The 23,374-nt window shown below is 36.4% G+C and overlaps 1 protein-coding gene across 1 annotated transcript; it reads right to left on the reverse strand.

The window, feature by feature from the left end:
* Positions 1 to 1,126: 1,126 nt before the first annotated feature.
* Positions 1,127 to 23,374, reverse strand: LOC127849932 (disintegrin and metalloproteinase domain-containing protein 10-like). Its single transcript, XM_052382675.1, has 12 exons — positions 23,260 to 23,374; positions 20,562 to 20,923; positions 20,065 to 20,167; positions 19,153 to 19,333; positions 17,525 to 17,603; positions 16,314 to 16,442; positions 15,595 to 15,772; positions 14,947 to 15,104; positions 3,339 to 3,454; positions 3,035 to 3,137; positions 2,151 to 2,282; positions 1,127 to 1,719 (listed from the first exon to the last, which is right to left on the reverse strand). Exons 1-12 carry the CDS (start codon positions 23,372 to 23,374, stop codon positions 1,543 to 1,545), a joined length of 1,833 nt encoding a protein of 610 aa, XP_052238635.1. The 3' UTR covers positions 1,127 to 1,542.

A 23,374-nucleotide genomic window follows, 5' to 3' on the forward strand; every position in this document is an offset into this window, starting at 1 on the left:
AATAACATTATTCAAATTTTACGTTAATATTTTATCAATATGACATTAAACATACTTACAGAATGAGTAGTTACCAATTCGAATAAAAAGTATTTACAGAAGGCATCACAAGACCTCTTAAAACGTTAGTTGACATGTTTCGAATTTTAGAGTATTGTATATTGTTTGGCGGCGTTTGACATTTACTCAAGGAACTGGAGTCCGTTTTGAACGAAATGAACATAATAGTGTCGAAGAGTGTCATCGTTTCAAATTGTCATTAAGTTTTGCCATTGTATCAAGATGCCGCTGTGAGTACGTGGTTAGTGTGATTTCAATACACAGTCGGGTCATTATATGAAAAAATACCACCACCCAAAAAATAACAATTGCTACAGAAGGTATTTTAACTGATCCGGATAGGGAAAAAGGTCCTTTATTCCACATCAAAAGTTTACAAATATCAATCCACCGAAAAGTTTTTTTTTCAAGATGGAGTCCAAGATGGCCGCCAGAAATACCTTGCTTAGTACCTTTTAAAGCAATTCTGGGGGGTCAAAGTGTATATTGACTTGACTAACATATTCCGTGAAAAAATGAACTGTATCTTTTCGTTGAAAAGTAACTTAGCAAAAACACATTTACATGTTGTCAATATAAGCAGTCATTAATGTCGCAATACAACATTTGCTAGTTGAATACATATAGTGCAGTGCCAGAACACAATCATTCGCGTGAAAACGATGTAATCCATGTAAAAAAACAACAACAACAAATAAGCACTGCAGTTGAATATGCACAAAGTAATTCCATCAAGAAAAAGATCCATTGATATCCGTTTTTATTATTCGAAAAAAACAGGGGCGTTTACTTAATAAACAAAGTATTTCCTGATCATACTTTGGAATACGAGGTGTAACGGCAAAGACATCGTTGTCCGTATAAAGTGCCCCCTTCTATGTAAGTAAAGTGCAGTTAATTACACACCCACCTTAATTCCATCTTTTTAAATATAATATGCAAAAGCCATTACTCGAAGTCAATGTTCACCATTATATCACGTTGTGTTATCGTTTTAAATTCTTAAAAAATAGCTCACAACCTTGCGTAAAGTCATTTAAAACAGTATATGCATTGTCACCCAAAACAATCAACACAAAATAAAGGACACTAGTAAAACGGGCATAAAGGCTACCATTTTGTGCAATAATAAATACACTAAATGCTGCGAGGCTAAAACCACATCCACATAGCAGTGCGTGTAAACAGGCAATTTTTCCATCTAGCTGACATACATCTTTTAGACGTATTCCCTTATATATCATAACATAATTTAGACTCATGTTTAACAAGAAATTTTTAGTACATTTAAATCACTATCATTATGTTCATCGTTGACATGATAAAACCCTCAATGTTATTTGTATTGACCATTCCATTTGTGAGTTAATTGTTATATCACTATACTATTTAAAAAGGAGATCTGCTGGTGCAAGTGGAGGTCCTCACTTTGTTTATATATAAACTGTTTCTATTTCCATAAATTTGTCAAAACGAGTACTATCACATGTACGTGTCCACCATGTTCACATCGGTTGGTGTTACTCTGTTACGATTCCCGAGAGCACTGATTTGTCGAGGCGTATTGTGGGCAAAGGCTAAAATCCTTCTCTTTGGTGGCCTATCGTCATCGTCATCAAGCAGTTTGTGGGATTTTGAGCAGAATTTGAACATAAGTACCTGTGAGAGGAAATACAAATGTGTGTGATGTAAGTGGCATGTCGGATCATACCTTTCTCCATATATATATAACCATACTTTTATGACTGTATACCTAGTTTCTTTTTCCAAAATAGCATGTCTTGTGCTTCTTAAAAGATAATAATGTCTTTTTGTGCATTTCGATTTGCGCTAACAGTCTTTATTGTTGTTTTTCGAAATTCATGAACGTGTATTGTACATTGATCGTTCAATAAATTCAGCCATTTTATTAAAGTTTAATATCGATATGTAGGTTTTTTGTATGGAGAAAGGTATGCTTGTTAAATATACACGTGAAGAACGATGACATTCATAATGTGTTATTTCCATGCATAATGTTATTTGTTATTGTTTGCAATACCGAGGAGTTAGTATTGCGGTTATTACAAAATTGATCAACAGCTACTTACGATTACTATAATGAGTACCAGTCCACCAGCTAGGCCGATATACCAATGCTTTGACAGGTAGTCCAACACTTTTGAGAACCCGTCTTCGGTGAGAAGTCGACTGAGCATGCTCAGTGGGCCGGACGGATCAACCTTTGTGGTTCATGTAGAAAACATTTTTACAGATTTAATTATTGGCTATACATTTTTATGATAAAATCCTATGACAATGCGTCAACGAACATTCCTTATGTCAAACTACATATCGACTAAAACATTGACCTATAATAATTACATACTGAAATATTGTTAAGTTAGGATCGCCAGTGACCCATTGCGGACACAACACAGGACATTACATACTGAAATCTTGTTAAGTGAGAGCCACCTGTATCTTATATGATGACCCGTATTGTAAAGACGAATTTCACTGGCAAATATCTCAGTAAGTAATGTCCTGTGCAGTATACGCGACTGACACTTTTCAATATTTCAGTATTGAATGTCCTGTTTTGTATAGGCAACTGTTCACTTGTCAATGTTTCAGTATTTATTATCCAGCTTTTTTGCAGGCAACTGGTCAGTTGCTAATATGTCAGTATGTAATTCTCGTATGGTTTGGGCGACTGGTCGCTTGGCAATATTTAAGAGGGTGTAAACATCGCCTGATAAAGTTCCTGGAGGTTCATATTTCTATGTATAGGAGTGTTGCCAAAAACGTCAACATACAATGGCAAATACTCCAATCACACTTGCCTCAAATAATATAATTATAAAAATGAGCCGAATCGAATTTATGACATGTATTTGCACAAAAAAGTAAGCCCAACAAACAAAACATCTTTTATAGGTAACTTAACGTATTGCTCATTTTTAAATTACTATTAACAACACTACAACCAGACCTCTCTGCATATCCTGAATATGTCGCAGTAGCCTTTGAGATCGTTACACGGCGTTCCTGGCAGGGCTGCGGCGTCCGGTATGTCATCTAGCACGTATGAGGACCTGGATAAAGAATAGTTTAAAGAAATTCAAAAAATCACATTTAAAATCACTAAATATTAACGGTATAATGACAATACTCCCATAATACCGTCCAATGTTTATCACAGAAGAAACGGACTCAAAAGTATCTCGATAAGCATAATGCTCACAATGAAATCACAATGAAATATATGGGTTTAAACTAATTCAAGAATGACTTACTTGCACACACCATCGTCCATACAGCACACCTGACATAGCTGAACATCCTTCCAGTCTGACCCCGGGCAGTAGCAAGGTTCTCTACCGTGGGCCAGGCATATTGAGCCTGAACATTCCTGTAGATTATAATACCAAACAATATATTGTTAGTAAAAGGACTTTATACCGGCACAGTTCCTCGTCGGAAGTGTTTTGAACGCCGTTTCGATATCGAGCCTAAAACTCATGAATATATGAGTCGCGTTCTGAGAAAACTGGGCATAATGATTGTGCGTAAAGTGTCGTCCCAGATTAGCCAGTGCAGTCCCCACAGGCTAATCAGGGACGACACTGTCCGCTTATATAGTATTTTTAGTTTCAAGGAAGTCCCTCCTTACCGAAAATCAAGTTTAAGCGAAAGTGTCGTCCCTGATTAGCCTGTGCGGACTGCACAGGCTAATCTGGGATGACACTTTACGCACATGCATTATGCCCTGTTTTCTCAGAACACGATTCATATGTATAATACAGTGTTATTACGAGAACGAGTGTGTACATGCAACGTCGGAGTTTGCTGTATTGTATAGGTCGTATTTCAATACAGACGACAGATGTTCTCTACTTCTTGCATCGTTATCTCAAATGTATAATTATTAATTTTTTTTGAAAAGATCATCTAATTGAATTGGTACAAAATACTCGAATGGCTTAAATTTTTGACGATGCTGTTTCAGCATCGTCTAAGTTATGATACCATGAAAAAAATCTTCACAATGGCAACCTTTGTAAAAGACCGAGCAAGTCCGATTGAGATAATGGTCGGTTCGAGAAATACCGAAATCTCCGTACTTACCGAAATTATATATTTTAGTTTTTCACTATCAAACTTGGATAAAAACAATGTTTCATAAGTGATTTTATTGTATTTTGCAACATTCTATATTTATATCCGCAGTATTTTGATACGAAATCAATATTAAGGGGATTTCGGAAGATTTCTGGGGTTTCGGGGGATTTCGGTAATTACGGGGATTTCGGTATTTCTACACACCCCTCAATGTCATACAACAATGGCGGCGCCCATGAATGTTCACACTCGTGTCAAAACTTTCTTACAGCATACATCGGCTTGTTTGGCTATTTAGAAGCTGTCATTTAGGATACATGAGTTATTTATTAAGTAAATCTCCGCTAATGTCAACAATGGATTGAATTTGAAGGATACATTCGATGTGAATGCAGGACTTCCTAGATCTTAAGACTTGACAGCTTGACTAGTATTTTAAGTTATCAATTTAAGTCACATTTTGCTGTGGAAATTGTATTCGAGCATTTTGCGACTTATTGAATGACTAAGATACCCTATATCAACATATACATGGGATTTACAGATCACCAAGATATCCAGAAAACATTGATTACTATGTGAGTAAGTCTTTACTCATATTACCGGTTTGTATTATTTCTTCTTTCTATTTAAGTACAGTCGATTGGTGTATAGCTGATTTTAGTGAGTAACGGATAGGTTAAAGGTTTTTTGCAAAATACTTTTATCTATGTAAAGATTTATAGTGAATACAAAATGCCAATCATTGTTCAGTCGATTCATGTTTTAGTTTTTTAGAAAGCAAAACAAGGTCACGCTATGTACCCACCATTTTTGTGACGAAAAGAAATGTGAAGACGTAGGATTTCCTGAATTTTGCAGATTTTGTTTGGTAAACATTATGTTCATTGATGTAATATTGTAGTATAATGTGTCCTTTCTAACAGTAAGAATGCTCCGAAACCAAATTGATGCGTACCACATAAAATTAGCATGAGAGCTGCAACTCGTGATTAAGTGAATAACGGACATGTGGCGACACATATTCGGGAATGTGGGGATTGCTTCAAACTAAATGAAAACTCAATTGAAGTTGTCCAATACACATGTGGGTTGGCGCGTGGCAATCATATTTATTTGTAAAGACATCATTTTGAATGAAAAATAATAAAATTATAACAAAAAATCGGTTTCTCTGAAAACATAGTTTTCACTTTTAAATCTATATATATAACAAGGTATTCAACTCAAAACGACCCGAATATAGGGTGCATAGCTTTGAACAGCCATTACTTCTTCAATTGTGCAGCAATTTCCATGAACTCGGTCTTATTAAAAGCACAAATGAAGTTCCTTTTCTGGAAATGTACATATCTGCAATATGTTTTACAAATGCTGGATAAAATTTCAAGAAATAACACGATACACATGTTATCCGATAAAAACCTAAGCGATCCGGTGGTCGCTGAATCAGTTTACCTGGAAATTTGCGCTGTAAACAAACAGTATTTGTCGGAATTTTAAAACCGCTGGCATGTTTCAATAGGAAAGACATTTGTCTGTCGCGGTTTAAAGATTTAATTACTAAATGCATGGTGTTTACGTTGAAATGAGACTCGAAGTCCTTAGCTATCAGTTATACACCAATCGACTGTATTAAATATCATTTTTAAGTAAAATAAACTGTATCACAGTAAAAGAGACATTAAGGCGATTGTGGCCAGTTTGGATCCAGATCAACCTTCAGCATCTTGAAAGCTGTTTGCTTAAAAGCGGTTTTCTGACAATAACAAATAGTTTAATTGGATACTGATTAGACTGCCCTTTCCCTGTGAATAAAATGATTTAATTTCGAACATTAAGTGTTTTTAGCTCCACTGGCCAGAGGCCAGCGGGGCTTATGTCATGGTCCTGTGTCCGTCGTGCGTCCGTGCGTTAACTTTTTTTTAAACATCTTCTTCTCCTAAACAACAAGTCCAATTCTGATAAAACTTCTCACAAATGTTCCTGGGATGAACCTCTTTCAAATTTGTTCAAATTGTGCCCCTGGGATCAAATTTGACCTCGCCCCGGGGGTCAATAAATTAAACATATGCTTATATAAAGCCTATTTTGTACAAACTTTAAAAATCATCTTGTCCATAACCATTTAGCCTAGTGCTACCACATTTGGTATGTAGTGACATTTAATAATCCTTTACCAAATTTGTTCAAATTATGGCCCTGGGGTCAAATTTGAATCTGCCCCGGGGGTCACAAAAATGAACATACGCTTATATAAAGCCTATTTTGTGCAAACTTTAAAAACCTTCTTGTCCATAACCGTAGGGCCTAGGGCTACCAAATGTGGTATGTAGTTACATCTAATAGTCCTCTACCAAAATTGTTCAAAAAATGCCCCTGGGGTCAAATTTTACCCTGCACTGGGGGTCACAAAAACGCACATATGCTTATATAAAGCCTATTTTGTGCAAACTTTAAAAACCTTCTTGTCCATAACCGTAGGGCCTAGGGCTACCTAATTCGGTATGTAGTGCCATCTAATAGTTCTCTACTTAGTTTGTTCAAATTATGCCCCCTGGGGTACAATTTGACCCTGCCCCCGGGGTCACAAAAATGATCATACGCTTATATAAGGCCTATTTTGTGCAAACGTTAAAAACCTTCTTGTGCATAACCGTATGGCATAGGGCTACCAAATTTGGTATGTAGTGGCATCTAATAGTTCTCTACCATTTTTGTCAAATTATGCCCCTGGGGTCAAATTTGACCCTGCCCCGGGGGTCACAAAAATGAACATATGCTTAAATTGGGCCTATTTTGTGCAAACTTAAAATCTACTTGTCCATAACCGTAGGGCCTAGAGCTACCAACTTTGGTATGTAGTGACATCTAATAGTTCTCTACTTAGTTTGTTCAAATTATGCCCCTGGGGTCAAATTTTACCCTGCCCCGGGGTCACAAAAATGAACATACGCTTAAAAAAAGGCCTATTTTGTGCAAACTTTAAAAACCTTCTTGTCCATAACCGCATGGCAATGGGCTACCAAATTTGGTATGTAGAGACATCTAATAGTCCTCTCCCAAGTTTGTTCAAATTAAGCCCCTTGGATAAAATTTGACCGTTTCCCAATGGTCATAAAATTGAACATATGCTTATATCGGGCCTATTTTGCGCAAACTTAAAAAATCTACTTGTCCATAACCATTGGGCCTATTTCTACCAAATTTGGTATGTATTAAAATCTTCAAGTTTTTTCAAACTATGCCCCTGGGTTCAAATTTGACCCTGCCCCATGGTCACAAAAATGAACATATGCTTTGATAAGGCTTATTTTGTGCAAACTTTAAAAATCGTCTTGTTCATAATTATAGAGCCTAGGGCTACTAAATTTGGTATGTAGTGACATCTTATAGTTCTCTACCAAGTTTGTTCAAATTATGCCCCTGTGGCTAAATTTATAAAAAAAAATGCTCACCCTTTCAACTTTAAGTGTCCAATGGGACGAGGAATAGAAAGAGAAAGTCAAATGCTTGAGTACATTTCAACCCATGCGCATTGCACGCTTTTTATGCCCCCCTTCGAAGAAGAGGGGGTATATTGTTTTGATCATGTCGGTACGTCCGTCCATCCGTATGCCGTATGTCCGTCCACCAGATGCTTTCCGGATGATAACTCAAGAACGCTAAGGCCCAGGATCATGAAACGTCATAGGTACATTGATCATGACTCGCAGATGACCCCTATTGATTTTCAGGTCACTAGGTCAAAGGTCAAGGTCACGGTGACCCGAAATAGTAAAATAGTTTACGGATGATCACTCAAGAACGCTTATGCCTAGGATCATGAAACTTCATAGGTACATTGATCATGACTCGCAGATGACCCCTATTTATTTTCAGATCACTAGGTCGAAGGTCAAGGTCACGGTGACATGAATTAGTAAAATGGTTTCCGGATGATAACTCAAGAACGCGTATGCCTAGGATCATTAAACTTGATAGGTACATTGATCATGACTCGCATATGACCCCTTTTGATTTTCAGGTCACTAGGTCGAAGGTTAAAGTCACGGTGCCCCGAAATAGTAAAATGGTTTCCGGATGATAACTCAAGAATGCTTATGCCTAGGATCATGAAACTTCACAGGTACATCGATCATGACTCGCAGATGACCCCTATTTTTTTTCAGGTCACTAGGTCAAAGGTCAAGGTCACGGTGACTCAACTTAGAAAAATGGTTTCCGGATGATAACTCAAGAACGCTTACGCCTAGGATCATGAAACTTTATAGGTAAATTAATCATGACTCGCAGATGATCCCTATCGACTTTCAGGTCACTAGGTCAAAGGTCAAGGTTACGGTAACTTGACACAGTAAAAGGGTTTCCGGATGATAACTCAAGATTGCTTACGCCTAGGATCATGAAACTTCATAGGTACATTGAACATGACTCGCAGATGACCCCTATTGATTTTCAGGTCACTAGGTCAAAGGTCAAGGTCACAGTGCCAAAAAAACGTATTCACACAATGGCTGCCACTACAACTGACAGCCCATATGGGGGGCATGCATGTTTTACAAACAGCCCTTGTTTTACATACAAAAACAGTGGAGCGATACAGGGCCATCATGACCCTCTTGTTTCTGGTCCCTCAAGATCAATGACTCCAGCACTTTCGTGTTGAGAATTGAATACTGCTTAATGCGATGCTAGGGGGCGTGAGAGATGTTGCATCTTCCATTATCTCTTATGAACTGACTCAATGATACCGAGTCAGCCATATTTGACTTAATTTTTGGTTTGGTTGCTCTGACGAGGGATCGAAAAATTTCAGAATCTTCCTAAAAGCCTAGTGGTAGAGTGTCGTCTTTGATTGCAGGAGGATGTGCTGCGGGTTTGATCCCTAGAAGCGACATTAAAAACTAGCCAACTGTGTTATCTAAATGGCTGCTAAACCTGATATACTAAGATAATGTGAATTTTCTCTCACATGATGGTCATCAGTTATATTATATAAAAACTCACAGCAGTAGTAAAAAATGGGACAATAATTAATGAACGCATCTTTCATTTGACATTGACACTTTGAGTTTGACATGGCCTAGATTTAAATATGTGACTTGACTTTGGGTCAAGTTTCCCAGGGGAACAACGTCCCCGTACTCCCATTTTTTCCGTACCAAGATTGTTTCGTACCCATTTTTTTTTCGTACCCAATTTTTATTTTGTTGCAAAAAAAAATTTGTACCCAATTTTTTTTCGTACCCAATTTTTTTCGTAATCAAATTTTTTTCGGCATATTTGTTTTCGTTCCCAAAATTTGTGTACCAAATTTTTTTTTTCGTACCCACATTTACAATTGTGATGATGTAGATCAACTTTAATTGATGCTCGTATATATCCATCCTCTTCAAAAGCATCGACATACCAGTACTGTCAGTACTTTGATTTATATCTACGTTATGTGTTTCTTTCCAAAAATAGTACAGCATATTTAATAGTTTTAATTATTACCGTGCACGCAATCTTTAATCCCTTTGGGATGATCTAGGAGTGTCATGCCATTCTTTAATTCAAGGTTGGTAATCACAATTTATACGCGAAACGGTCTAAATGTTACAGGTCGCTTTCTTAAACAAGAGGGCCAAGATGGCCCTAGTTCGCTAACCTGAGAGGAGTCGGTTCATTCAATCTTTACCAAATGTCAAACTTTGTCTAGATATTGTCCAGACAAACATCCTGGTCAAGTTTCATCACTATTGAACCAAATCTCTGGCGCATGGAGTGTTTTTATTTTTCTAAGATTTGACCTGGTTACCTATATTTTGAGTTGACCCCCCTCACCAAACATCAAACTTTGCTTACAAAAAAAATATGACCAAGATTCATAAAATCTGAAACAAAAATGTGACCTCTAGAGTGTTTACAAGGATTTTGTATAATATAATGAAAATTTGGACAATCTAAGGGCAACAGTTATGGCATTTATTATGTGATTTTGCTCAAAATCAAACTTGACTGAGATCTTTCAGCAAATTTGATAAAGAATGCTTGAGAAATGTGAATGCTAGAGTGTTTACAAACCAAATGTTGACGGATGGACGGCAGACAAAGACAAATCATAAAACCTCACCTGAGCAATCAGGTGAGCTAAAAAGTGTGTTTCACCAATCTGATCCATTTTCCAAATTGTCCGAATAATCAATAAAACCAATGTATTGACTAAGTTTCACGATGATTAGGCAAAATTGTGACTTCTATAGTGTTCGATCACAAGGTTTCTCTCTAGTCACATTAGGAAAACTGCCCCACCCCCATGGCGGCCATGTGTTTTGACCGATCGGGACCATTTGCGCACTCATCTGAGATATATATAAAACTAATCGTGTCACCAAGTTTCATGATGATTAGGAAAATAATGTGACTTCTAGAGTGTTCACAAGCTTTTTTTACTATATGAATATATAAGAAAACTGCCCCCCCCCCGGCAGCCATGTTATTCAACTGACTGGAACCATTTTTGAACTCAACTCTTTTATCAAGAAAACAAATGTTCTGACCAAATTTCATGAACATTGGGCCAAAAATGTGACTTCTAGAGTGTTCACATGTTTTCACTATATACATATAGAGAAAAATGCCCCGCCCACTGGCGTCCATGTTTTTTCACCGATCTAGACCATTTTAAATCTCGTCCGAGATATCAATAAAACCAATGTTTTGACCAACTTTCATGATGATTGGGCAAACATGTGACTTCTAGAGTGTTTACAAGGTTTCTCTATAGCCAAATAAGGAAAACTGCCCCGCCCACATGCGGCCATGTTTTTCAACGGACCGGAACCACTTTTGAACTCAACCAACATATCATTAAGGCAAACATTTTGACCAAATTTCATGAACATTGGGCCAAAAATTGCGACTTCTAGAGTGTTCACATGTTTTCCCTATATACATATGGAAAAAAAGCCACACCCACTGGCGGCCATGTTTTTTCACCGATCTGGACCATTTTCGAACTCAATACAACCAATGTTTTGACCAACTTTCATGATAATTGGGCAAAAATTGTGACTTCTAGAGTGTTTACAATGTTTCTCTATAGCCAAATAAGGAAAACTGCCACGCCCACTGGCGGCCATGTTTTTCAACGGACCGGAACCACTTTTGAACTCCATCAACATATCATTAAGGCAAACATTTTGACAAAGTTACATGAAGATTGGGCATGAAATGTGACTTCTACAGTGTTAACAAGGTTTTTCTTTTTTTTGTGACCTAGTGACCTAGTTTTTGATCCAGCATGACCCAGTTTCGAACTCGATCGAAATATCATTGGTACAAATCTTCTGACCAAGTTTCATGAAGATCGGACAATAAATGAGGCCTCTAGAGTGTTTGCGAACAAATGTGGACGGACGGACGGACGGACGACGGACAAAAACCGATCACAAAAGCTCACCTGAGCAATCAGGTGAGCTACAAAAAGATGCTTACCCCGTTGAAGCACACGAGAGAGGAATCCTCGCCACCACAGGAAGTTGTGTTCTTTTTGTGCGCAGAAGACGGGCATATTGATGACGTTCCAGTGATGTCAGTTAAGGATATAAGAACATAACGAGTGTCTGGCGAAACTGTGGAAGTTGTGGTAAACGTATGCAATTTAAAGAAAAATTAGCCTCATACTTTTAAGCCTGCTGGATGTAATATTGCATATAACATGCATGCTTAAACAGTCGAGGGAGGAAATTACATTTTTGTCTATGCATTGCTTGACGTGAAATAATGGACTTCAAGATAATAGTATTGTATTATATAACTTTAATGATGTATTCCATTAAACAAGGTACCTTAATTATCGCATTAAAGCGTATCGCTATAGAATATATTATAAGAGTCAAACTTCAAGCACATATAAATAAACAAGAAATATCTTTCAAAAAGATATACGGCGTTGATTGTGGTTGGAGTTGGTGAAAGGTAAAGAGTTCAATGAATGAGATCAAGGATAGCGAATGTCTTTTTTGTGCAGTTCTTAGCTGCATCACACGCAGTGTTACGCGGAGTTTTCGCGGCTTATTTTACATTATTACATATTGCTGGTCATAAACCTATAGATACAAAACAGAACACCAAAAGAAGAATGGAAATGAAATTAAAACATATGAGTCAACCGGCCACATCCGAAGTATCCGTACATATTTTAAATATTTATGGGCGCGTTCTTAGAACAAACCTGTTTTAGTGGTTTGTCGGGCATTGCTATTTGATTCGATTATTAACAGTATCGAGAATCATCGCACTCATGCTTAATACATTAGTCAATATGGTGGAATAATTCTTGTTAAAGTAATCAAAAATAATATTTATCATGGTATTGTTGAAAACACATTAAGAATCTATTATTGACATACCATAATTATATCGCTGAATATCTTCATTTAACATATTTCTGGTCTAAAGAAAATTCCAGGTCACCTTGTTCACGGATAGCGTCTATATCATATAACGATTATTTTACTGGCCGCGAACTCAGGTCAGCACATAAGGTAGTCGTGAAGACATTGGCCGCGAACTGACCCTGATACCTCGCGGGTTGAAATGCAATGCATTAAAGTGAGGCCACGCTTCCACTGCTCTTTATACTTTTACATGTTAACATGTTGACAGGAATATGGAAGTAAGTACTGAATATGAGAACAAAGCCTTTAAGTACAAACACTCTTGCGCTGGCATTCCTTTGAAAAGAAAAGGTGCACGCACAAACTGTATTGATGTCGAGAGTTGATTGTAAAACTGTTCTATCAATTAAGCCTTTTCATTAGAGATACAATTGTTTCATGCAGTAAAACAGTGTAACAAAGACGCGGATATGTTCCCAATGTTCTGGTGGTATACTCAAATCAGCCAATGGAATAATAAAGTGTATTCATTCGTGTCTAGCCGCGGGAAATTTAATTTTAATTTTATTGGACACTTACACAGGTCAGGCAAGGTCAAAAGTGACGTTAAACAGCTATGCCGAAAAACAATTAAATAAAAAACAAAAAACATTAAAACATAGTGGGAAAAAAGAGGCAAGGATATTTGCAGAAAGCCTCGTCCAGACAGCCGGATTCATTCCTGCACGAGTAATCCGTGCCAGAGTACGTGCAGTCGTTCTTGCAGCACGCTGGGACTGCAAAGAGAACGTTCAAAATATCATAAAGATGCATATCGACGGTTGCTGGGCATACATTGATTTATTAAGATTAGTATTTATTGAATGACTGCTGTACACATCTACAGGTCTTATTTGTATAAACTGTTGATAACCATTAGAATGTGTCTGGAGGACCCTTCGCGCGCGCTGGAATATAAGTTGGAATTATTCAATCATTAAGAAGAAAATGCACACATAGTACTCGCTATACGCATGCGCATTATCGATTACGGTAGGCGTTCATACAATTTATGGACGTGATTTTTTTATATTGGGAATTTGCGCGTGTGTCGATTTTGTTTCTTTGGTTTTGAAGATTTATAATACATTTTCTGAACAATTTAACTGAAATCGTTGTTAGAAGCAAAACAAATGCATGAAACGAGGGAATGTGCAATTTTCGAAGCCCATCGACATCAACCTTCGAAAACACATTTTTAGGATACACTTCTTCTCATGTTCTTTGGACGATTTATTTAAGTTCACATTCTGACAACCTATTAGTTTGCCAATCAGAGTCTTGCTTATACGATCTAAAAAGTGAAAGTGGCATTGGTCGGAATCAAACAATGCCGGCATCATGCGTTTTTTACCATGTCAATACTCGTTACACTATCTTCACATTTCCGGTGATGAAAACATAATTTAATCCTAAGGCACAAACAACGCTGACCCCTTTTATGCAAACATAATACGTGTAGTTACATTGCAATAATTTAAGTTGATATGGTGTGCAAAGTAATATGGATAAACAAATCGTGCATTACAGTTTGAACTATATGTTTACAGTGCATTACATACAGTTTGAACTATATGTTTACAGTGCATTACAGTTTGAACTATATGTTTACAGTGCATTACAGTTTGAACTATATGTTTACAGTGCATAACAGTTTGAACTATATGTTTACAGTGCATAACAGTTTGAACTATATGTTTACAGTGCATTACAGTTTGAACTATATGTTTACAGTGCATTACAGTTTGAACTATATGTTTACTGTGCATTACAATTTGAACTATATGTTTACACAATCGAACATGTATATGTACACAGTCAAATTAACCCATTTATGCCTAGTGGACTCTCCCATCCTTCTAAATTGAATCAATTTATTTCCAAATTAGGGGTGTCTGGTATACTTTTTTCTATATTTAGAATATTTGTTTCAGAAATTCCTTTAAGCAAACAGCGTAGACCCAGATGAGACGCCGCATCATGCGGCGTTTCATCTGGGTCTACGCTGTTTGCAATGTCCTTTTTTCAGGACGCTAGGCATGAATGGGTTAAAAGTTTAAGTATGTACATGGTTCTGATTCGTTTATGTCCCCAGATTTGAGAAGGTGTTTTCCAATTGTGTTATATCTCGAAGGGGTGTTATTGAGCATTTAAAGAAGGTTGATGATTTCACAAAGATAGTGTGGCATTTAATTTTATAAGGCTTCAAAACGTCGTCGGGTGTTATTAAATAACGTCAAAACAACTTTTTTAGTTACATGCCTCCAAGGTCTTATAAAATTCACCATCTCCGGAGTTAGAATAAATTCACGACAAATACGTCATAAGGTTAAAAATAGAAAACAGACCTGCAAACGGCGGATGATTTCCGTGTGCACGGGGTCTCCAACCCGGGCAGCCCTGGGTTCTCTACCTGGGGGTTGCAGCAGATCTCGACGCACTCCTCGCCCCACCCGCAGTCACACTCCTCGTCCCCCTCGACCACACGGTTACCACATATCTGACCCGTGTTCTCTGAGAAAAAATAAACAACAGCACACACCTATCATAGCATATCGCATAATTAGCACACACACACAGTCCTAAAATCAATCCTAATCCCAATTTCCTTTCACCACACGTACACTACATATAGACCTGTGTCATTTGAGATATTATATGCAGTCTTTTCTCACACACATTCATACTGTACACCCAACAATTCCAAAGCGTTACCGTAGAAATGAAGAAACCACTGAAAACACAATTAACATAAAAATCATAGTATATATCTTATCGTATCATGTACGCGCATTCAATACCCAACAGCAGTAACTCTATACCGGTTACCACAGATCTGACCGTGAGCTCTGAATACACAACGAGTGCCGCCGGTCGGAATAAAGAAATTACATCCAACCGACTCACAAACCAATAGATCAACCAACAAACATGGTGACTAAAATATAGCCGGTCCAAAGTTAATGTGTGAATAATGTAAAAAAGTATAAACAAGAACACTTACGAACAAAACATCCAACCGCACTCCATGCTTTGGCTTCTAAAATAGGACCAATCGACTCTATGCTGCAACTAGACATTTTGTTATTGTTCGGCTTTGTGCCTGGAGTCGCGTGCGAATACATGATGTAATTTCCGGTTGGATCTCCCGGAGCGCAGATGGGACTGGAATCCGGGTCATGCTGAAATGTTTATATGTATTTTGTCTAAGATTACGAATATACTGAACTATTATATAACAATACGTACCATCGAAATAAAAGAGCAATGATACTGCTTTGAATCATCAGATTTTTTTTACAATCAGCTAGTATTAAACGATTAAAGGAAAAAACATGAAACACTACACTTACAATAAGAATAAATGGAACGATTAGTGAAAAACACTGTGTATTTAAACCAGCCTAAAGGCTGGGTTAACCGATTAATGCCAAGCGTCTAGAAAAAAAAGGCCTTTGCAAACAGCGTAGACCCAGATGAGACGCCACATGATGCGGCGTCTCATCAGGGTCTACGCTGTTTGCTTAAAGGAATTTCTGTAATTAATATTCTAAATATAGAAATAAATATACTAGACATCCCTTATTTTGGAAATACATTGATCCAATTTAGAAGGATGGGAGAGTCCAATAGGCATAAATGGGTTAACCTCTAATTTTCAAGCGCAATAAAAGAAGTAAAAACTTCGACACAATAAACACATAAGCACTGGGCTCTACTGACGTCTGATCCAAAGTTGTGGCCGATTTCGTGGGCGAAGGTCACATATGAGACTGCCGGCGGTATGTCCGAACCGTAGTTCAGCGTGGTCACAATGCCGGTGTTGAGACTCATGCCTATGCCTTGGTATGTCTAAAATAAACACGTTGACACATTTCATTATGATGATGATAATACGTATATTAGTTTAGCGATTTCCTACACAATATTTTTTCATGATAGATTCAAGAAAATTGTATCGAGTCTTTTAAACGCCAGTTACCCTGCGAGACGACTAACTTCTAAAATTGACTTGCCCGTTTCAAAACAAATCGCCTCGGGCTAAATTTCCATACCTGAATACAATTATTAATCTATGATTTGCATTCGTATGTCTTAAATAGGGAAATTAACGCTCGATTGATCCTTGTCGGCTCGGATACTACTTAAATGTCCCCAGTTAATCTAAAGTATACTTAAAAGTCCCCCGGATACGGAAAATATAATAAAACGTACCCGGCCCATTTAGAATGTACCCGAGTTTTATTCCCGCAAAAACCGCTGTCGAAAAACGCGCTACGTAAAACGAAACAAAAGTCTCTTTAACTTGCATCCACTTTCTTTTGTTGAGTTTGAGTTTCAAAAATATAGAGTCCATTTTCAAAAATATTGACGTAAATATGAACATACTTAATATGAAAAACGCCGACAACGATCAATTTACCGAGAATGACCTGGAATCTTTAGTATATTTTCCGCACTCGGGACGCATTTAAGTATACTTAAGAATACCCGGGGTACATTGAACTAGAACCCGAACCGGCAATGACCAATTGAGCGAAAGTTTCATCACAAATAAAAAAATCAACTAAATATGATCGTTGTATTACGAACAGTTTGTTGTATCTTTGCTAAAATTATTTTACCAACTGCGATACATGTAGATTACTATGTACAATACAGCAAAACAGTTAAGTAAGACACACCTATACAAAATAATATGTATTGCAACGAAATAAACACCCATAATTAAATCTTAAAATGCCTAGTGTCAGATCTCAGCGATTCGCCTCTAAAGTCTGAAATGGAAGTGTGCACACATACCCATACGGTCAGGTAAAGCGTCTGCTAAAGAATAGTCGGTTTATTTTAAATGCCTCCATACATACCGCATTGGAATGTATCAAACAGAAAAAACAAATAAGTCCACAGTCGCTTATTATCACATATAATACCTTATATTTCTCGCACACTCCACCCGACCCTTGTAAGTCTCCTATCCACGCGAGACCCAAAACACCGTCTGAAAAGTCCCTAAAAGCAACATTTATGTGTTAGAATTGTGTCATGTTCTGAGAAAAATGAGCATAATGCATGTACGTAGAGTATCGTCCCAGATTAGCCTGTGCAGTCCGCACAGGCTAATCAGGGACGACACTTTCCACTTAAACTAGATTTTCGGTAAAATGGCACTTCCTTTAAACGAAAACTACCATTAAAGCGGAAAGTGTCGTCCCTGATTAGCCTGTGCGGACTGTCTGAGGCGACACTTTACGCACATGCATTTAACCATTTTTCACAGAACAAGACACAATTGAACTTGTCGTGCTGAAATGATCGATTGCACTTTGATGTTATGTTTATTGTTGTTGGAAATCTAGTTCTCTGTTTAAAGAATGAAAATGTTCACTTGCCTTAAATAAAATACTAGCGGATTGTAATACTTTTTTTCGCTCATGTAAATGTACTGCCGTTTCATTAAAAGTTCGATGCGTTTCATTATAAGTTCGATGGATTTGCAATTCTAGGATCAAGTTATTTTAGTTTTAATTACTTTTAATTTCTCAATGCATAGTGTTTACGTTGCAATAAAATATCGAGTTAGCCAATTATTTGGAAAAGAGGATTTCATGCATGTGCGTAAAGTGTCATCCCAGATAAGCCTGTGCAGTCCGCAGGCCGCACAGGCTAATCAGAGACGACACTTTCCGCTTTTATGAAATTTTTTGTTTAAAGAAAGTTTCTTCTTAGCAAAAATCCAATTAGTTTAGGCGGAAAGTGTCGTCCCTGATAAGCCTGTGCGGACTGGGACGACTCTTTACGCAAATGCATTAAAGCTTTTTTTCACAGAGCACGGCTCATTTTTCAGTCGTACACAAAAGCACGCGCTTGCTTATTCCAAGCGATGTTATTCGAAATAATTGGAATCGCGTTCTGAGAAACTGGGCTAAATGCTTGTGCGTAAAGTGTCGTCCCAGATTAGCCAGATTAGTCCGCATAGGTTAATCAGGGACGACACTTTCCGCCTTAATTTGCTTTTTTGCTTTTTTAAAAACTTCATTTAAACGAAAAAAGTCATAAAAATGAAAGCGGAAAGTGTCGACCCTGATTAGCCTGTGCGGATTACACAGGCCAAACTGGGACGACACTTTACGCACATGCATTATGCCCAGTTTTCTCAGAACACGACTCATTGGCTATGCGATCTTAGACGAAACAAAATCGAGGGCTACACTTTTTTTTATGAATAATTACTTTAAAGCGTTGCATATTATCAAATGAGATGAATTCTTCGAGTATATGTCTTTTACAAAAGAGTTAACGTGAAAGTTTTTTTTTAAATACTAGTTATTTCGATTATGTGTTTTAATTGCTCGAAGTTGCGTTCTACTTGTGTACAGTTATGATAAATTTGGCATACGAACAGTATGTTTATATCGAATACAAAAGTTATCGTTTTATTTGCCATTCTTGGTTATTACTTTCTTGCCACTTTCTTTTTTAGTATATGTCAATTGTTGAGTGTGTTAACGACGTAGTTGATATATATACAATGTCTGCTATTCAGATTGTCGAAACTTACCTAAAAGTAAATAAGTACGACAAGCAGAATGAGTCATAATTATCCTTAGAATGTAGGTCCAGAAAGTAGTCCACGTCATAGTTGCCGCTATATTTGTATCCTTCCGCCTTTGGATCCGTCCAGACCTTGATTTTCTTGATTATAAACCCCACGTTATCCGGGCTTCCGCTGCCATCAAAATCTATTGGACAAGTTATTCGTTAAAGTGAAAAGGACAAATTCAACATCTGCAATATAAATATTACACGTCTAGTGTTCCCAATAACTTAAAATTGTTTTCTTTATTTTTTAAACTCAATAAAACATTATAAAAAACGATGAAGATAAAAAGACTTTAAAAATTAAACAACATGATACCCATGTTCTGCACTTAAAACCTTAATTAGTTAATAAAGCTTAATTTCTTTTGGGAGATATTTTTTTCGAAAATTCACACCTGATAACAGAAATATAAAAAACGGCTATTGTATTATAGGTCTCGTACACTTCCCGCGTCAGAAAATTGTGTTTTTTATATAATTTGTTTGAATCAAACCAATTTTTTGGGAATAATTCAGATCAATTGTTATATAAGAAAAACAGTTGTTTTTACATAAGACAACAATTACATTTATTCAGTTTGCTAGTTGTGTGGACACGATCTATGGATTACAGACCTAGATTTGAAATAGCAAGAGGCTCAATAATTTTTTATATATAAAATAACGAAATGTCAACAGGTTTCTGGTCCAATATTGTCCTATACATGTCCTCTATTGTGCCCTTTATCCTTACGAACAATGTCGAATGATCGGCAGATATTTATGTGGACCAGAATAAATCCATTCTATTCTATCAAGTTGATGTTGGCGATCTATACTTATATCATCATTATGTAACATCGTTATTTCAATTATATAGAGGTAAACGTACCTATTGTTTGAAAAATAGCGTTCACGACTTGCACGTGCAATGTCAGTTTCTCAATGACGGTGTCCATATCACTTCCATATCTCTCGTACAACAGGTGGTCAGCCTAGAACAAATAGAAAAGTACCATAATAATGTATTTTACATTCAAAATTGTCATAGTTGTATCTGTAGTTATACTGGAATTATAATTTATATAATTTAGTGCTTGCTTTAAAACATTGTAAGTTTCAAACAGATCCAAGCACAACGGGGTTTGCCATATTTTATTTTATTGTTTATCAATTATTGACGAAATATGGCCAGACTCTGAATTGTCAAACCAGAATGTAATTTACCAGAATCTTCACCAAACAGACACAATCTTCGTTTTGCAACTGATCAGTTATTATTGAATACCAACAAAAGGTTTAATGTCATCATGACAACTCAAGATCGGACAGGTCAGTGAAACAACAACGCAACAAGTTCTTAATAAATTACGCAAATTATTCTCAAACCTGCATATAAAGTTCGCATGTGGTTTTCAGGGGATCGGCGCCTCGTTTGTAGCGCCGATAATTTCTTGTCATCCATTTTTCAGAACCGAAATCGGCGTGCGTCTGTTTTGAATCTGAATCACTGAATTGCGTTTTTCCAGCAATTGAGCTTGTCTTCATCTTTCGCGCATGTGAGCATTTCGCATTGGTGATATTGAACATGACGTCAGATTGCCTGTACACCACCGTGTGATACGGTGTAGGATCGGATATGTTCTTGTAATGACTTGTCCTTTCAATGTGGTAAATGTCTTCGTTTGTAATTATTCGGCCCTCAAAATGACCGTCTTTTGTGATAATACCGTGTACATTCCCTCCACACTCTGAAAATGATTGTTACAAATAGTTATAATTGCATAATAAATTGCTAGGAATTTATAAACGGTTTAGTATGCAATTATGTTTCACACACGCTAAACATATCTGCAAAATCATTTGAAAATGCACATAGGAGTCTTTATAAGAGTGGAGAATCAACGATAGATTTCAAAGTATAGTCGCCCACGTTACATGATATCAAAAAAATATACGTGTTATTTAATGTACGCGTTATGGCGTCTTCGCGTTCATTAAACTTGTTTTTATTAACTTATTTTTGCTCATTTTCTTCTCTTTACTCATATTTAGACAGATGACTGATATAATCATTCATTATTAGATACACGACTGATATATTTGGACACACGACTTACATATTTGACACACGACTGACAAATACATTTTCTACATTTTTATATACAAAGATGATGTGAAAAGTCCATATCGTCGTCGTATACACGTATATCTACCTTTAATATTACCGCTGTACGAAGTATACGAAGAGAACTGCAAACTTGAGTTTCCGGTTTCGACTATCAGGTCAGGATGGAAAATATCCGACTGCAGTTTCATAATAGGCGTAAAAGTCCTGTAAAATGATTTATATTGATATAAATCGTCTTTATATTTTAAGTAAGCACATACACAAGCCCGTATATTATTAACATGAACTGTGCGAATAAAACGATTTAATATATTCGGATAAACCATCTAGTGCTAACAATTTTCTAGTCTCGACTTTTACATTTTTATAATCTTATAAGACTAACCAAAACCAATTAAGGTTAACAAACGGTAAACCGGCTTAATTGTTAAAGTGAGATTATACAATTTTGTCAAATATTTATGAATTTATATAAAATGCGTAATAACAACTTATTATACATATATTTCAATATAAATTAAAATAAAAGTTAAGAAGAATATGTGTCGAAAAAATGCGAAATACGCCAGATATTTAATTCTGAAATCGAAAATGTCTGTACAGTCTATTTCGCCAGCATGTATATCATGCATGTACGCTGTGAATATAAATTTAGTTTTACGGATCATTTTAATCTCCTGTAACGATATCTATTCATACGACACACGAACACTAAGTCCGATCCTAATAAAAAGACGAATGCTTCAGTTATTGTAGAAAAATATTTACGAAATATCTTCGTCACAATCGGCTCGGTGCGCTTATTTGTCTTTGCTGTATTTATGAAAATTGTCTTCAATGTATAATTTTTCTTGTCTATTTTGTGTTATTGTAACATATTTTTATCAATATATTACATTTTAACACATATAAAATAGTATAATCTCCCTTTAAATGCTTATAATAAGTATTACTTAAAATATGTTCTAGTTTTATGTATGCAATTGGTCATTTTTCATAAACAATAGACTAGCTGAAAAAAACAAGAATTGATTACCTGATACTTTTCCTGGTTTAATTATTCCTGTACAAAGAGGCATACCATATATTAAGTCTTCCATTTATTAACATAAAATTGTAATAATAATGTGTTTTTAAAAATCATAATTTATAAAAAACATATTTCGTTACATTCCCATGTGTTGATATTTTATTTTATTGCTTTGACGGGTACAACATTTACCTTCCAAACGCTGCAAACTGGAAAATGACTGGCTGGTTGGGTGACCGCTTAGTCAAATGATCATGACGTAATGCTACTTGATCATACGTCACTAGCTCGTAGTTGCTGATGAAAGGGGAAATCTCTAAAAATGACATCATCATAAATCAAATAAAAATAAAATCATCATCAGCAGCAGCATCAGCAGCAGCATCAGCAGCAGCATCATCATCATCAACATCATCATCATCATCATCATCATCATCATCATCATCATCATCATCATCATCATCATCATCATCATCATCATCATCATCATCATCATCACGACGAGATCACCACCATTACCACAACCATCATCATCATCATCATCAACATCATCATCAACACCAATATCATCAACATCATCATGTTATCAAAATATAATAAATTATCTATATCAACTTTGTAATTACCACCACTTTTACCATACAGACTGTGCCTTTTAAGAAAGCGCTTAGATACATTTTGCAAAAATAACTATGAGATATTTGCACATGTTTTTCAGATTCTCCTACTTACACTTCATGTGCAATTGCCATTGAAACTGGTAAGAAAACTGTTATAATTCAAATAACAGTATAATTTGTGGTCGTTTAAATTTGAAATGTATTTTTTTCGTAGCGAATTGTGCTTGTTAAAACTAATTTTTAAAATAAACAACTGGATTTGAATGTGAATATTCGTAAGAGTTTAAAAATCATGTACATAAGTACCATCTAAAGAAGCTTCCGTTTCAGTTGAATAGCAGACGACAAGCGCTATGGCGACAAAGACGCGCTTGATTAATATTTCAAGAGTCTCCGGTTGATGTTTCTCCAGTTTCGTCAT

This window comes from Dreissena polymorpha, chromosome 11 (genome assembly GCF_020536995.1).
Source record: "Dreissena polymorpha isolate Duluth1 chromosome 11, UMN_Dpol_1.0, whole genome shotgun sequence".
Taxonomy (NCBI): Eukaryota; Metazoa; Mollusca; class Bivalvia; order Myida; family Dreissenidae; genus Dreissena; species Dreissena polymorpha.